Source organism: Pelophylax lessonae (assembly GCF_965119305.1).
Source record: "Pelophylax lessonae genome assembly, chromosome: 1".
In the NCBI taxonomy this organism is placed as follows: domain Eukaryota; kingdom Metazoa; phylum Chordata; class Amphibia; order Anura; family Ranidae; genus Pelophylax; species Pelophylax lessonae.
The window spans coordinates 891,083,895-891,099,794 of NC_138768.1; the positions used below are offsets into that span (position 1 = coordinate 891,083,895).

Genomic DNA, 15,900 nt, shown 5'->3' on the forward strand with positions numbered 1-15,900 from the left:
CATGGGCAACTTCTTTCCACTGCTGCGGATTGGTGGGGAACTGTAAGAAAATAAATACACTATTACAAAAAAGAATTAATAAAAAACAGAAACATAAAGCTGGAGACGGAGGACAATGGCATTGTACCTTAGTATACTCTTGCTGTAAAGTGGCAATAATAGCCTTGCAGGTCTCAGGGATTATTTGACCCAGTGCTTGGGGAGAGATACCTGTTGAAAATTTTAAGTCCTGCGGACTTCTCCTTGTCGCCAAGTAGCATAACGTAGCTATTAGCCGTTGTTCAGGGCTAATAGCTTCCCGCATTGGTGTGTCCTTTTTTTGAATGCATGGTGTGACAACTTGCAGCAATTTCTTGAAACACTCATCATTCATCCTGAGAAAGTTCCTATAATCATCAGGATTATTCTCTTTCAACTCTTTTAGAAGACTCATGTGAGAATACTTTTCTCGGTCACGTAGCCATTGTTTGGACCATGTCCTCCTTTTTTATTTCTTCTTTTGAAGCAAATTCTGGATAGCAACTATCCTCAAGATGGCAATTGGAAGTGCCTGGTCCTTCATTATTTGTGTAACGTTATACACTAGCACTCGAACGACCGAATGAACACGACAAATCTTGGCTTGTAGAGCTCTACACGAAGGCATATACCATACGATCGGAAATAGTCAAATGACGTTGCACGACGCAGGGGTCAAACGTATATACATCACTTCCGATACGTAGCTACGAAAAATACACTTGGTCAGTGAATCGTGCGAAGAAAATCGGATTGCTTTCGTGCAACAATTACGAAACTTTAGTCGTTCGATTATCAGAACGTGTTTACGGGGCATTACTTGTCAGTGGTCAGAATGTTATGGCTGATCAGTGCAACTCAGTTACATAGTGGCCACTCAAACAATCACCTGAACACAATCCCAGCCCCATGTCCTCATCAGCATGTCCTGCAACTTTCAGCACATTAGCTCTATGAATAAAGACATTTGGACCTGGTTGGAGGATATGGGGCAGACAACTGAGGAGGAAGACAACTATTGGTCAGGATATTCAAGCCAGGACTGCAGCTCTATTGATTGAGTTTAAGTTATCTGCTGTAATCCCTGATTGAGGTCTAAGGCTCCATTCACACATATGCAAATTGGATGTGCGTTTTCCTGCATCCAATTCGCATGACATGAGAGTGTGACCGGTTCTCAATGAAGCCAGTTCACACAGCTCTGGGGCAGCCACGGTCCGCATTGAAAAAGGGTCCTGCGTGTCTTCCGGTCCAATTCAGGTGCAAATTCAGGCAAAAATGTGTACCTAATTCCCATCTGAATCGGTGAACAGGGAAGCACTGGACTCCATGCTGTGAACCGCAGCCGGAGAACGTGTGAATGGAGCCTAAAATGTTTTACACTCATAGAAGATATAGACGGCCCCTGGAATGCCACCAGTCCCTAGGCATCTGCCTGGGTCACCTTGTGGGTAATCCAGCTCTATCCGTATGACTTGTTATTGTAGACAAATACATCAACTTTGTGTTCCCTTGTAAAACGTGCTAATGATATGAAGGAGAATTCCTGACACAATGTTTCCTCACCTTATTACATGTCCTTTATTTTCCCCCAGATAGGGAGATTATTGTCAGGAATCCTCCCATGTATTATCTGTGTTCCTCTGTATAAGAGTCCCTATGGCTATGTGTCTCAGCCTCGCCCTGTGTAGAAATGTACAGACCTGGTGACATTGGTTAATGAGTGTCAGAGACTTTCACCATTCCACTACCATTCTATTTGTCATTTCTCTCTTCTGCTCTCAGCGATGGCGTCTGCTGATCTAAGGAAGGAGCTGGAATGTTCCGTCTGTCTGAACATTTATACAGATCCTGTAACCCTGACATGTGGACACAACTTCTGCCGGGACTGTATTGGTCGTGTGTTGGATACACAGGAGGGGTCTGGAGGTTATTCCTGTCCTGAATGCAGAGGAGAGTTCCAGGATCGGCCTGCACTGCACAGGAACATAACACTGCGTAACATAGTGGAGAATTTCCTGTCCACCCATCCAGATCAGGAGGAGTCCGGGGTCTTCTGTACTTACTGTATTCACACTCCTGTACCTGCTGTAAAATCCTGTCTGATGTGTGAAGCTTCTCTGTGTGACAATCACCTGAGAGTCCACAGCAAGTCACCAGAACACGTCTTATGTGACCCCACCACTTCCCTGGAGAACAGGAAATGCTCCGTCCATAAGAAGATCCTGGAGTATTACTGCACTGAGGACTCCTCCTGTATCTGTGTGTCCTGCAGGCTGGATGGAGAACATCGGGGACACCAGGTGGAGACTCTGGATGAGGCTTCTGAGATGAAGAAGAAGAAACTGAGGAATGTTCTGCAGAAACTGATGACAGAGAGAGAGGAGATGGAGAAAAGAGTGCAGAGTCTGCAGGAACGCAGGAGGAAAGTACAAGGAAAAGCAGATGATGAAACAGAGAGAGTCACTGCCCTGTTCAGAGACCTCAGGAGACGTCTGGAAGACCTGGAGAAGAGAGTCCTGAGGGATATCTCCGGGCAGGCAGAGCGAATCTCCGGGGTAATCAATGATCTGGTCCAGCATCTGGAAATAAAGAAGGAGGAGCTGTCCAGGAAGATGGGGGACATTGAGGAGCTGTGTAACATGACGGATCCACTGACTGTCCTACAGGAATCAGACACAGGTGACTTGTGTGATACTGAGGATGGAGATGATGAGGACAGAGAGAGACATGATAAACTCCTCCATGATGGAGGGGATCTGGATGTGGGGGGGATCTCACACACATTACACACAGGTTTATCTGATATCATGTCTGGGGTAAATGTAGAGAAATGTACAGGCACACATGTCTATCCACATTCTACTACAAAGGGCAAAGGTCACATCAATGCTGAACCATCCAGGCCATGCCCCCAACCCTCCCCCACCATACAACCATCCAGGCCACGCCCCCAACCCTCACCCACCATACAAAAATCCAGGCCACGCCCCCAACCCTCCCCCACCATACAACACTCACACCACCAGGCTGGGGGGCCAAATATTGGGGCTGTACAGCAAACATCGGGGGTGTCGGGGGTTACAGACATATTACTGGATATGAGGACAGCTGCTAATAATCTACATATATCAGATGACAGGAAAACTGCGTCCGTCTCATCACATCAGAATCGCCCAGAAACACCAGAGAGGTTTCATTATTATCAGGTGATGAGCAGTCAGAGATTCTCCTCAGGGAGACATTACTGGGAAGTGGATGTCGGGGCGTCAGAATACTGGATAGTCGGGATGTGTTACCCCAGTATAGACAGGAGAGGAGGTCAGTCAGTGATTGGCTGTAATAAGAAGTCCTGGGGTTTGGAGAGGTGGGGGGGTAATCAGTGCTCAGTGATACATGACAGGAAGAAGATCCGATTACCCGGCGGGGTCTCCAGTAAGAGAGTCAGGATAGATCTGGATTATGAGGCCGGGCGGATCTCCTTTTATGATCTGTGTGACCGGATCCGACACCTCCACACCTTCCCCACCACCTTCACTGAGCCCCTCCATGCTGGAGTATGTGTATGGGGAGGTTGTATAAAGATATGTGGGGGGAATGAGAAGTGAGAGATCTGCCCAGAGACATCACAAGGGGGATTATCTGATTGGTGATTGGTGCAATACTCATCCAATAGGAGGAAGCAGTGGGCAGGAAACATGACTGATTTATGTAAAAAAGCTGCAGGTTCCGGGGATGGAGTGGGGGGAGGTTTACTTACAGACTTTTTTCTGCTATCTGGGGCTCCATTAGAGATTTCCCCTCACTTCCTGTCCTGGTGACAACATTTCGCCAGACAGGAAGTGAAGGAAATTCTCCAACAGCAACACAGACAGAAATACAAATCCTATTTTTTGGTAGAGTAAGGGAAGGATTAGAACCCCTGTCAGATCTTTATCTCTGTCTGTGTCCCTGGTGTAGATTTTCCTTCATTTCCGGTCTGATAAAACGTTGTCACCCGGACAGGAAGTGAGGGGAAATCTCTCTAATGGAGCCCCGGATAGCAGTAAAAACCTGACAGGGGTTCTAGTCCTCCCCCACTCCATCCAAATCTAGAACAATAGGATTTGTCTAGACACACACTTTATTATCCACAATGAGAATTCCTACATTTCTGTCCTCACAGGTTCCTTTACATGACCAATCCATGGATCTGTGTTTGCTCCTCCCCCTCCCTGTGATTGGCTGTGATGAGTGTCACTATGAATACAGCCAGTGCTAGTCTTGTTCCTATTGGTTATGATGTAGAGGGGCGGGGATTGTGGTGTGGGTGTGGACAGGTGACGGGGGTATACAGTCTCAGGAAGTGGAAATCCTTGGCTCTGTATATGGGAATATTGATTAGTGATTAGATATAGATATAACAATCAGACAGATTGGACTATTACTAGTATAGCACAGACCCGAGACTGGTCCTGCTGCTTGGTCCCAGGTTCCATTCCCTGATAGGCCCAGAGCAGCCAGGCACAACGCATTTCCACCGTCACTCAAGTCAATGATCAGGCCTTAAATGTGCTTTTCCAGTTCATTTGCTGAACCACTTGCCATCAAATCAGGTCCCTGTACATCATGTGACTTCCAGTGGTTGTAGCGGGATGATATACAGCTGCAGGCGTCACCCCGGTACTGGAGTTTAGAGCCGGCGGTCGGCTTTCTTGTAATAACAACCGATGCAGCCAATCAGCCGCTCAGCTGTTATTACAAGCAGTGGGAGGGGACGTCCCATCCCCTCCTCCCACCACCTTCTGCAGCTCACCTGGCCTTTCCCATCCCAGAGGGAGACCCAAGTGCCCAATCAGCACATCCACCGGCTGGCCGAAGACACGAAGAAAGCCGGGATCGGCATTGATCGGATCTCGGATGTAGTAACCCGGAAGAGACGTCATGACATCACTTCCGGGTTACTGGAACCTTAAAGGCACCAGATTTAAAAAATCAAAACCATTAAAAAACGCCGATCTTGGTGATTTGAATTCTTTCAAGTGTAAAGGAGAGATTTGGGGTGTTATAGACATCCGATCCCTCCATAAAGAGGACCTGTCACTGCCTATTACTGTCACATGGATGTTTACATTCCTTCTCACACCAATAAAAGTGATAAAAAAAATTGAAGCAACAATGTAAAAATACAAAAATAATATAAATTAATAATTTTAAAAAAGTGCCCCCATTGCCACGTGCTAGAGCGCAAAGGCGAACGCGTGCGTCAAACCCAAACGTACACAAACCGCGATTGTCCCACTCATGGGAGGTATCACCGCAAACGTCAGACCATGGGCAGTAATTCTAGCACTAGACCTCCTCTGTACATCTAAAGTGGTGACCTGTAAAGGCTTTTACATCATCGCCTATGGAGAGTAAAATTTATGTAATTTGTCGCGGTTGTGCGGGAGTGCACAATTTTAAAGCGTGACATGTTTGGTATCTATTTACTCAGTGTGACATCACCTTTTATATTTTACAAAAGAATGGGTTATGTATTGTGTTTTTTTGCATTAGAAATTTAAAAAGGGTATTTTTTCACAAAAATTGTGTTTGAAAAGCCGCTGCTGTACCCCAGAGTACAGAGTAATATAGTCTATGATATACGCCTCATTTCTAACCTCTCCTCTATGGTCCTGGTGATTGTTTATTGTTATGTTACTTATTACGCCTTCACACGCTGTTTCTTTACATATCTGTTGGATGGCGCCCCTGCGTGGGCAAATCATGGCTTGCTATGACTTTTGAAATTTCAATAAAATTATTGAAACAGAAAATCGCTGTACAAATATCGTGTGACATAAAGAACTGCAAAACCCTCCAATTTATTCTCTAGGGCAGGGTTTCTCAATCAGGTTCCATGGAACTCTAGGGTTCCTCCAGAGGTTGCTGGGGGTTCCTTGAGCAATGAGCAGTTTCTGGCTCTCAGATAAGTTCCCACTGACGCCGATGATCTTTTTAGCTCTCTGTAAGGGGGGTAATTGTTCCCAATGACCATCACACCAATGTATGATGAGTTGTAGGTTGAGTCATTTGTAGCAGGGGTTCCCTGAGATTGGAAAGATTGGAAGTTATTTCAAGGTTTCCTCTACGTGGAAAGGGTTGAGAAAGGCTGCTCTAGGGCCTCTGCGTTAAACATAAATATAATGTTTGGGGGTTCTAACGAATTTTCTTGAAAGAAAAAAAAAAATATTTTCATATGTAAAGAAAAAGTGCCATAAAATGCCGGGTCTTTAACCACTTTACCACTAGAGGATTTTGCTGTCTTACGTCTGGGCCACTTTTTGCGATTCGGCGCTGTGCGACTTTAACTGACAATTGCGCGGTCGTGCGACGCCATACCCAAACGAAATTTACGTCCTTTTTTTCCCACAAACAGAGCTTTCTTTTGGTGGTATTTGATCACCTGTGCGATTTTTACTTTTTGCGCTATAAACAAAAAAAGAGCGTAAATTTTGAAAAAACAACAATATTTTTCACATTTTTTTATATGAAATTCCCCCCAAAAAAATGTAAAAATCAAAATTTTTTTTAATTTTTGGCCAATTTGTTTTCTGCTACCTATGTTTGGTAAAAAAATTCACAATAGGTGTATTTTGATTGGTTTGCGCAAAAGTTATTGCGTTTACTAACAAAGGGAAAGATTTCTGTCATTTTTGGTGTTTTTTTTTTTTAACGTGTAATGGCGGCGATCTGCGATTTTTTTTTGCGGGACTGCGACATTGCGGCGGACAGATCGGACCCTTGACCGACATTTTTGACACTTTTGGGGGTACCAGTGACATTACTGCAGTAATCAGTGCTATATATATGCACTGTTACTGTAAAAATGACACTGGCAGGGAAGGGGTTAATTTTATTGGAGAGGGAGGGGTTAATGTATGCCTGGTGCTTACTGACGTGTGGGGGGGGGAGGGGACTGTGTGACACAAGGACAGATCCAGGGTTCAGCTATGCTGAACCCTGCAATCTGACCCTGCCTGTCACTCGGGAGATCCGCCCGCTTGTGTTTACACAAGCAGGCGGATCTCCACACTAGATCCCCGACAATCGGGGAAGAGCAGAGGCGATCGCCGCTGCTCCTCCCCTGGCCCGACTCCCGCTGTGACTGAATACAGTGGGAGCGAGCCTCCGGCGGCGCGCACGCGCCGCCGAGAAAAGGGAGTGTCTGACGACGTAGTACTACATCGTCAGACGATAACGAGCCACTTTGCCGCAGTAGTACTACGGTACTCAGTGGTAAAGTGGTTAAGTTGTTAAAGAACTGGGATGGGGAGGGGGAGCCTTGGGATACTCCAAAACATCTAAAAACTGTAATGGAGGACACTAAATGTGGGTGAGAACCTCCCTCTTGGATGTGAAGGGTAACGAGATTCCGATGTATGCTGTGTTGCCACCCGCAGTATCAGTCAGCTTCTGTACGTGTTGCCTGTGTCTTGGATCCTCAGCTGTGCTTTCTGCGTGCCTTCGGGGGACTAGGCCAGAGGTCCCCCAGCCCAAGCAGGACCCAGGACCCCACAAAGAATGTCCTTAGTGTTGCAGGTATTCTCCCAGGGATACCACAGCCCTCAGGATGGGTCTTACGCCTCCAGGAACAAGAGAGCCGTTGCAAGCCCCAGCCTATTTATACCCCTCTCAGCCCCCTGCTGGTCACTCACTCTCTTGACCAGGAATTGGCATGAATACTTCGGCCAGGGTCAAAGCTCCTCCACCCCCTATATCCCAGAATTCAGTAGCTGGGGGGGAAGGGGAGTAGTTGATCCTGCACCAGCTGAGCATTAGATGTACGGTGTGACATGGTGCAGGAGTCCAAAACATAGAGCTGTGTTAGATGAACCCTGATGTGATTATATATGTAACGCCGTGGCTGGGAATTGATTTTGTGGTCTGGTGTGTTCTTGATCGTTTCCCTGCTGCCTGAGCCACTGGGTGATTCTTATTCTGGGCTTGCTTCTCACTATCACCTAACTTTTGATATGAGACTCTTGCTCCACCCAGTGGCCAGCTGAAGTCGGTTAGCTTATCCCCTGACCTTTATATACTGTACCCTCTTCTACTTCCTGCTAAGGCATTAGTATAGATTTAGCTTCCTGTTTGACTACTGTTTACTTGATCTCCTTTACTGACCTTGGCTACTCCTGACCTTTCTTCGGATCACCCTATTGGACTATACAGACTCCGGTTATGGACTCGGCACACCCCTGACCTCTCTCCTGGACTTCTCTTTCTTGGAACTCAGCTTCAGACCTATCTCTCCTAACCGTGAGTCCTTTACATTTGTTATTTCTGAGGTTTTGCTTGCTGCACTCACATTTGTGGTCCCGATATTTCGGCTGCAGGACTCCATCCACTCCTCCACCTGACACCGGGATAACAAGACTACCGGTCAGGAATCCCGAGGGGCGGGTGGCGTTCCTGGCTGGCCTAACAATATACACAATTATATACACAATTGTTACATTTCCTGTATGGATATATTCATTTGATTAATAAAAGATGATATGCTTTGCTAAATATTCAAATCAATTCAAATTCTGAATTCGTCCAAATTTTTTTCGTTATTTTTTTGGATTTGTTTAATTTCGGTACTATTGTAATTCGAAAATTCAGATACTTCTGCATTTCCGAAAATGGAAAATGTGTACAAATGTTCAATTCGTAAGGAAACTAACTGCACATGTCTAGTCTCTGTCCCGATACCGCTCCTCCAATATGTACCCTCAGTTTTCAGTGTTTGGATCAAACCATTCCTTCATTTGATGGGGAGGGCTGCATAATAATAGTTGGGAATTGCCGGAAAACTCCCTCCACCCTTTTGCCTCTGCTTGAGTAGAATGGGAAAGGATCATTTAGCCAAACCGCCTTTCCACACAAACTATCTGAACAGTCTGTCCATCACGGTGAAGAAGGACTCCGGCAGCACATGGGCACTGTTCTGAAGTAATATAGAAGTTTGGGTAAAAGTGGCATCTTTATACAAAACAAGAACAAGAATTCCCCCCGGGTTTAGCAGCAAAAAGTATCAACGAAATTTATGTATAAAAAGATTTCTTTATTTTACAATTACAATACAAGGAAATAAAATCTGATCTCTGGTAACAAATGTTTCCTATCATAACCCATCAATTGTAATAATGAGAACGTGCAAAAAGAGAGCAGCTATACTTGAGGTAAATTTTAACAATAAATGATCCTGCCCCAAACATTTGTCCCAACGCGTTTCGACCAGGTAAGTCAGTCTTCTTCAGGGGGACTGCGTTATCTCCAATAGATGGAAACCAACATTGAAACCAGAAGATTTCAACAAGTTGTTGCTCCAAATTTCCCTTTAGGACATTCCAGTCATCCACACAGTGAGGTCCAGTGTATCTGGCTTAGAAGAAGCCATACTTAAAACGCTCACAAAAGGGGGACAGAGAGGGGCCACATTGAATGCCAAGAGACAGCCAGAGCATGCCTGTGTCTGCCTGCTTGTGAAAGTTTCACTGAACCTCACTGTGTGGAAGACTGGAACTCTCTAAAGGGCAATTTGGAGCAACAACCTATTTGTTGAAAGCTTCTGGTCTCAATGTTGGTTTCCATCTATTGGAGATAACGCAGTCCCCCTGAAGAAGACTACGACTTACCTGGTCGAAACACGTTGCGGCAATTGTTTGGAGCAGGATCATTTATCGTCAAAATTTACTTTAACCACTTGCCGACCAGCCACCGTAGTTTTACTGCGGCAGGTTGGCTCTGTTACGGGAAACTATGTACATGTACCCAGAGGCCAGAGGGGGAGCCAATCACTGGGTCCGATGGATGTGATGTCGCTGGGCACCCGCAATCACTCCTCATGGAGACAGAATGGCAGTCTGCCAATGTAAACATGGCAGACCGCTTTTCTGTCAGTGATGAACACAGGGATCCTCCTATTTAGGAACACAGGTCTTTGTGTTCATGCAGCAAGCCCATCCCCCACACAGTTATAAAGCACCCCCTGGGGACACATTTAAATGCTCCTGGTGTTAATTCCTTCATTGCCAGTGTCATTATTACAGTGACAGTGCATATGTTTGGCACTGCTTACTGTAGTAATGTCACTGGACCCCTCAAAAGTGTCAAAAATGTCAGTCTGAACCCTGCACTCTGTACAAGGCATTCCTGAACCCTGCACTCTGTACAAGGCATTCCTGAACCCTGCACTCTATACAAGGCATTCTTGAACCCTGCACTCTGTACAATGCATTCCTGAACCCTGCACTCTGTACAAGGCATTCCTGAACCCTGCACTCTGTACAAGGCATTCCTGAACCCTGCATTCTGTACAATGCATTCCTGAGCTTTGCACTCTGTACAAGGCATTTCTGAACCCTGCACTCTGTACAAGGCATTTCTGAACCCTGCACTCTGTACAAGGCATTTCTGAACCCTGCACTCTGTACAAGGCATTTCTGAACCCTGCACTCTGTACAAGGCATTCCTGAACCCTGCACTCTGTGCAAGGCATTCCTGAACCCTGCACTCTGTGCAAGGCATTCCTGAACCCTGCACTCTGTGCAAGGCATTCCCGAACCCTGCACTCTGTGCAAGGCATTCCCGAACCCTGCAGTCTGTGCAATGCATTCCCGAACCCTGCACTCTGTACAATGCATTCCCGAACCCTGCACTCTGTACAATGCATTCCTGAACCTTGCACTCTGTACAATGCATTCCTGAACCCTGCACTCTGTACAATGCATTCCTGAACCTTGCACCCTGTACAATGCATTCCTGAACCCTGCACTCGGTACAATGCATTCCTGAACCCTGCACTCGGTACAATGCATTCCTGAACCTTGCACCCTGTACAATGCATTCATGAACCCTGCACTTGGTACAATGCATTTCTGAACCTTGCATCCTGTACAGTGCATTCCTGAACCCTGCACTCTGTACAATGCATTCCTGAACCCTGCACTCTGTACAATGCATTCCTGAACCCTGCACTCTGTACAATGCATTCCTGAACCTTGCACTCTGTACAATGCATTCCTGAACCCTGCACTCTGTACAATGTATTCCTGGACCCTGCACTCTGTACAATGCATTCCTGAACCCTGCACTCTGTACAATGCATTCCTGGACCCTGCACTCTGTACAATGCATTCCTGAACCCTGCACTCTGTACAATGCATTCCTGGACCCTGCACTCTGTACAATGCATTCCTGGACCCTGCACCCTGTACAGTGCATTCCTGAACCTTGCACTCTGTACAATGCATTCCTGAACCCTGCACTCTGTACAATGCATTCCTGAACCTTGCACTCTGTACAATGCATTCCTGAACCCTGCACTCTGTACAATGCATTCCTGAACCTTGCACCCTGTACAATGCATTCCTGAACCCTGCACTCGGTACAATGCATTCCTGAACCCTGCACTCGGTACAATGCATTCCTGAACCTTGCACCCTGTACAATGCATTCATGAACCCTGCACTTGGTACAATGCATTTCTGAACCTTGCATCCTGTACAGTGCATTCCTGAACCCTGCACTCTGTACAATGCATTCCTGAACCCTGCACTCTGTACAATGCATTCCTGAACCCTGCACTCTGTACAATGCATTCCTGAACCTTGCACTCTGTACAATGCATTCCTGAACCCTGCACTCTGTACAATGTATTCCTGGACCCTGCACTCTGTACAATGCATTCCTGAACCCTGCACTCTGTACAATGCATTCCTGGACCCTGCACTCTGTACAATGCATTCCTGAACCCTGCACTCTGTACAATGCATTCCTGGACCCTGCACTCTGTACAATGCATTCCTGGACCCTGCACTCTATACAATGCATTCCTGGACCCTGCACCCTGTACAGTGCATTCCTGAACCTTGCACTCTGTACAATGCATTCCTGAAACCTGCACTCTGTATAATGCATTCCTGAACCCTGCACTCTGTATAATGCATTCCTGGACCCTGCACTCTGTACAATGCATTCCTGAACCCTGCACTCTGTACAATGCATTCCTGAACCCTGCACTCTGTACAATGCATTCCTGAACCCTGCACTCTGTACAATGCATTCCTGAACCCTGCACTCTGTACAATGCATTCCTGGACCCTGCACTCTGTACAATGCATTCCTGAACCCTGCACTCTGTATAATGCATTCCTGAACCCTGCACTCTGTACAATGCATTCCTGAACCCTGCACTCTGTACACACAAATGCACAAATCCTTCTACACTTAGTGTAACGCACTCTGGAAGTGTTTTTATATTTAATGGTTGTACTGGGTTTGTGTCCCTGAGACTCCAGCTTGTGGGACAGCAATCAAAGATTTTTTATAAGTACAAGGAGGCGTGTTTTTTAAGCATTTGGCCACACCCATTTTGTTACGCTACTCGTCACAGTTCTCTTTCTCTCTCAAGTGTCCCTCATTCTGAAGTACAAAAGTTGGGAGGTATGGGGTATAGTATGCAGATTGCACACCAGCGCTGAATAGAGAGTGGGAGCTGCTGGAGTTAACTTTTCAAGTTACCCAGCAGGTGATATTGGTTGCTAGGACCACCTAGACCACCTAGCAACCAATCACCTGCTGGGTAACATGGAAAGTTATCTCCGGCAACTCCCACTCTCTATTGAGCTCTGGTCTTTCTCTCTCCAGTTCTGCCTCTGTCCTGCTCCACTCTTCTGTGTCTCCCCCTCTGCATGCATAGGGGAGGGGCTGTGTACTGCAAAAGGAGTCCAGAGGTGTGGGGGGAGCGCTGTGTAATGTAAAGTGGTCAAGAGGTGTGGGGGGCAGTGTAATGTAAAGGGGTCCAGAGGTGTGGGGGGCTGTGTAATGTAAAGTGGTCAAGAGGTGTGGGGGGCTGTGTAATCTAAAGTGGTCAAGAGGTGTGGGGGGCTGTGTAATGTAAAGGGGTCCAGAGGTGGGGGGGCTGTGTAATGTAATGGGGTCCAGAGGTGTGGGGGCTGTGTAATGTAATGGGGTCTAGATGTGTGGAGGGGCCCTGTGTAATGTAATGGGGTCTAGATGTGTGGAGGGGCCCTGTGTAATGTAAAGGGGTCCAGAGGTGTGGGGGGGGGCTGTGTAATGTAATGGGGTCCAGAGGTGTGGGGGGCTGTGTAATGTAATGGGGTCCAGAGGTGTGGGGGGGGCCCTGTGTAATGTAAAGGGGTCCAGAGGAGGGGGGGCTGTGTAATGTAAAGGGGTCCAGAGGTGTCGCCCCATGAAAATGCTGTAATTTGTGTTGCACTCCCCTTTAATCCAGCGCTGGGCAAAGCTCCCTGGCGCTGATCTTCACCCCCCTTCTGATGTCGGAAGGGGGCGTCGTGGGATAAAATGTCCCTTCGGGGTGAAGCCCCCGCTCTTTTTCCTACCTAGTAACCCCCCTGGTCTCCTGTGTGCATTGCTGGCTGCTGTTTGGCCTCGCGGTCCGGCCAGCGCTGTCTGTGCACCGTGCTGCACCCATAGGATTGGATGATGTCCCTCCCTGTGGCCTGGCTGCCACTGTGCGCTGTCCTTCTGTCCCTCAGCTGACAGCCAGGGAACAAAACAGACAGAAATAGCGTTGTGTTTTATTCCAATCAATCGTTCTGTAACCTGCAATCCAATCAGAGACTTAGAATTACAATTCTGTATTACATGGGACACAACATTAAACATTACTATGCAGAAATCTTCTATTAAATTATATATCAAACACACAGCAGTGCCGTCCAAGTGTAACATGAACTATGGGGATAATAAATAGACTTACAGACATTTCTGTATCTAGAGGAAAATGTGACGATCTTCACTTGTCTGCATCAGAAGTAAAATGTCTTCTGTGTCTGAGGTAAAATCTTTATGTGGTAACCAAGGTAAAAACTTTATGTTGTTCAAAAGAAACTTTATTAACAAAGGAAATCCTTTCTGTTTCTTCCTGTGTGAGGAAATGAACTGCAATTGCAGCAGGCTACCACCAGGTGTCCTCAGAATGAAAATATTATAGGCTGGCTATGATAGACAGCACAAACTGCTTGCAGAAATTTAACACTTTAAGTTCTTGGCTCAGTCAATGATCAGTCCAGGGGTTGTTTTTGTGGTTTTATTGTAATTGGGATGGGGGAAGGGATGAGTGGGAAACTCCAACTGTTACCTATTCACAATGCTGAGGACATCTAACCTGAGAGTGCGGCAAGGCCACTGCTTCACCCTGCCACTTGAATGACACACTGAGTAGGCCTAACTACCAATCCTGATCCCTGATAAGCGGAGTGCACATATATAGGCAGAGAGAGAGAAAACTCCTCCCACTTTCTATCACCTGACTAGGAGGGGCTACATCTATTATATATAATAAAAGACGGCTGCTTTTCTATATATCCACTTCCAGACTGCCTCCCGCACATATTACTGAGGCAAGGCGGCCCTTTACCACCAAATCACATCCCACACCTCTGTCTTTTATCGGGACACAGCAGGAGCCAATCAGTGAGTCCAGCAGACACAGCGGGAGCCAATCAGTGAGTCCGGTAGACATAATGTCCGCTGGGAACCGCCAATCGTTCCCGAGGCAGACAGAAGAGCGATTTGATGTAAACAAGGCAGATCGCCGTTCTGTGAGAGGGGAAGATGGAGATTTTGTTTTTCTGGTAAGCAGGACCACGGATCTCTGTCTTCCTCCAGTCAAAGCACCTCCCCCACACACAGTTAGTAAACACTCCCAGGGAACACATTTAACCCTATGTTCGCCCCTGATGTTAACCCCTTCCCTGCCAGTGTCATTAGTACAGTGACAGTGCATATTTTTTATAACTGATCACTGTATTGGTGTCACCAGTCCCCAAAAAGTTTCATTTAGTGTCAGATTTGTCCACTGCAATGTCGCAGTTCTGTTAAAAATCGCTGATCGCCGCCATCACTAGTAAAACATTTAAAAAAATAACAATTCCATAAATATATCCCATAGTTTGCAGGCGCTATAACTATTGCACAAAGCAATCAATTTATGCTTATTGGGATTGAACTGACAGTAAGAGAAATCTACATTTACTTTTTTTCCTGGGGGGGCGCAAGTATCTGGTCTTGCCTAGGGCGCAAAATAGTCTAGCACCGGCCCTGTTAGGGGTGTACTGACTTTTGTTGCCAGCGGTTTAGACATTAATGGCTGTGTGTTGAGTTATTTTGAGGGGACAGCAAATTTACACTGTTATACAAGCTGTACACTCACTACTTTACATTGTAGCAAAGTGTCATTTCTTCAGTGTTGTCACATGAAAAGATAGAATAAAATATTTACAGAAATGTGAGGGGTGTACTTACTTTTGTCACATCCTGTATAAACCAGGCGGGGAGTGTGCTGTCTATTATAGGATTTTCATTCTGAGGACACCTGGTGGTTGCCTGTTGCAATTGCAGTTCAGTTCCTCACAGGAAGAAACAGGAAGTCTTGTCTTTGTTAATAAAGTTTTATTATTGAAGAACATAAAGATTTCCCCTCAGTTACAGAAGACATTTTACTTCTGATGCAGACAAGTGAAGATCTTCACATTTTCCTCTAGATACACAAATGTCTGTAAGTCTATTTATTATTCCCCATAGTTCATGTTACACTTGGACGGCACTGTTGTGGGTTGGATTTGTAGCGCCCTCCTAGTCAGGTGCTGGGTAAAAGCATTGAATTGTTCTTCTGCTTATCAGGGATCAGGATTTCTAGTTCTGCCTCTTACATGTGTCCAGGTGTGATTCACTTGGTCTGAGGGAGTGTCCCCACTCTATCCAATAAGGGAGCCTGTTGGACAGTGGAGGAAACCCAGCCAGGCTTTTGTGGCTGTCCCAGTGGGAGGGCACTGCAGTGGTGCATCCTGGGATTGGTTATAAAAGCCAAGGGCCCATGTGACA

General features: G+C 46.3%; 1 protein-coding gene across 1 annotated transcript in view; it reads left to right on the forward strand.

Annotated features, from left to right (window-relative positions):
• Positions 1-1,789: 1,789 nt before the first annotated feature.
• LOC309566618 (E3 ubiquitin/ISG15 ligase TRIM25-like) overlaps positions 1,790-15,900 on the forward strand; it is a 63,139-nt gene continuing 49,028 nt past the window's right edge. The window contains exons 1-2 of the mRNA XM_082271834.1: positions 1,790-2,837; positions 3,078-3,357. Of these exons, the coding sequence (XP_082127960.1) occupies positions 1,806-2,837; positions 3,078-3,357 (1,312 nt within the window). The 5' untranslated portion in view covers positions 1,790-1,805. The remainder of the gene's footprint in view (positions 2,838-3,077; positions 3,358-15,900) is intronic.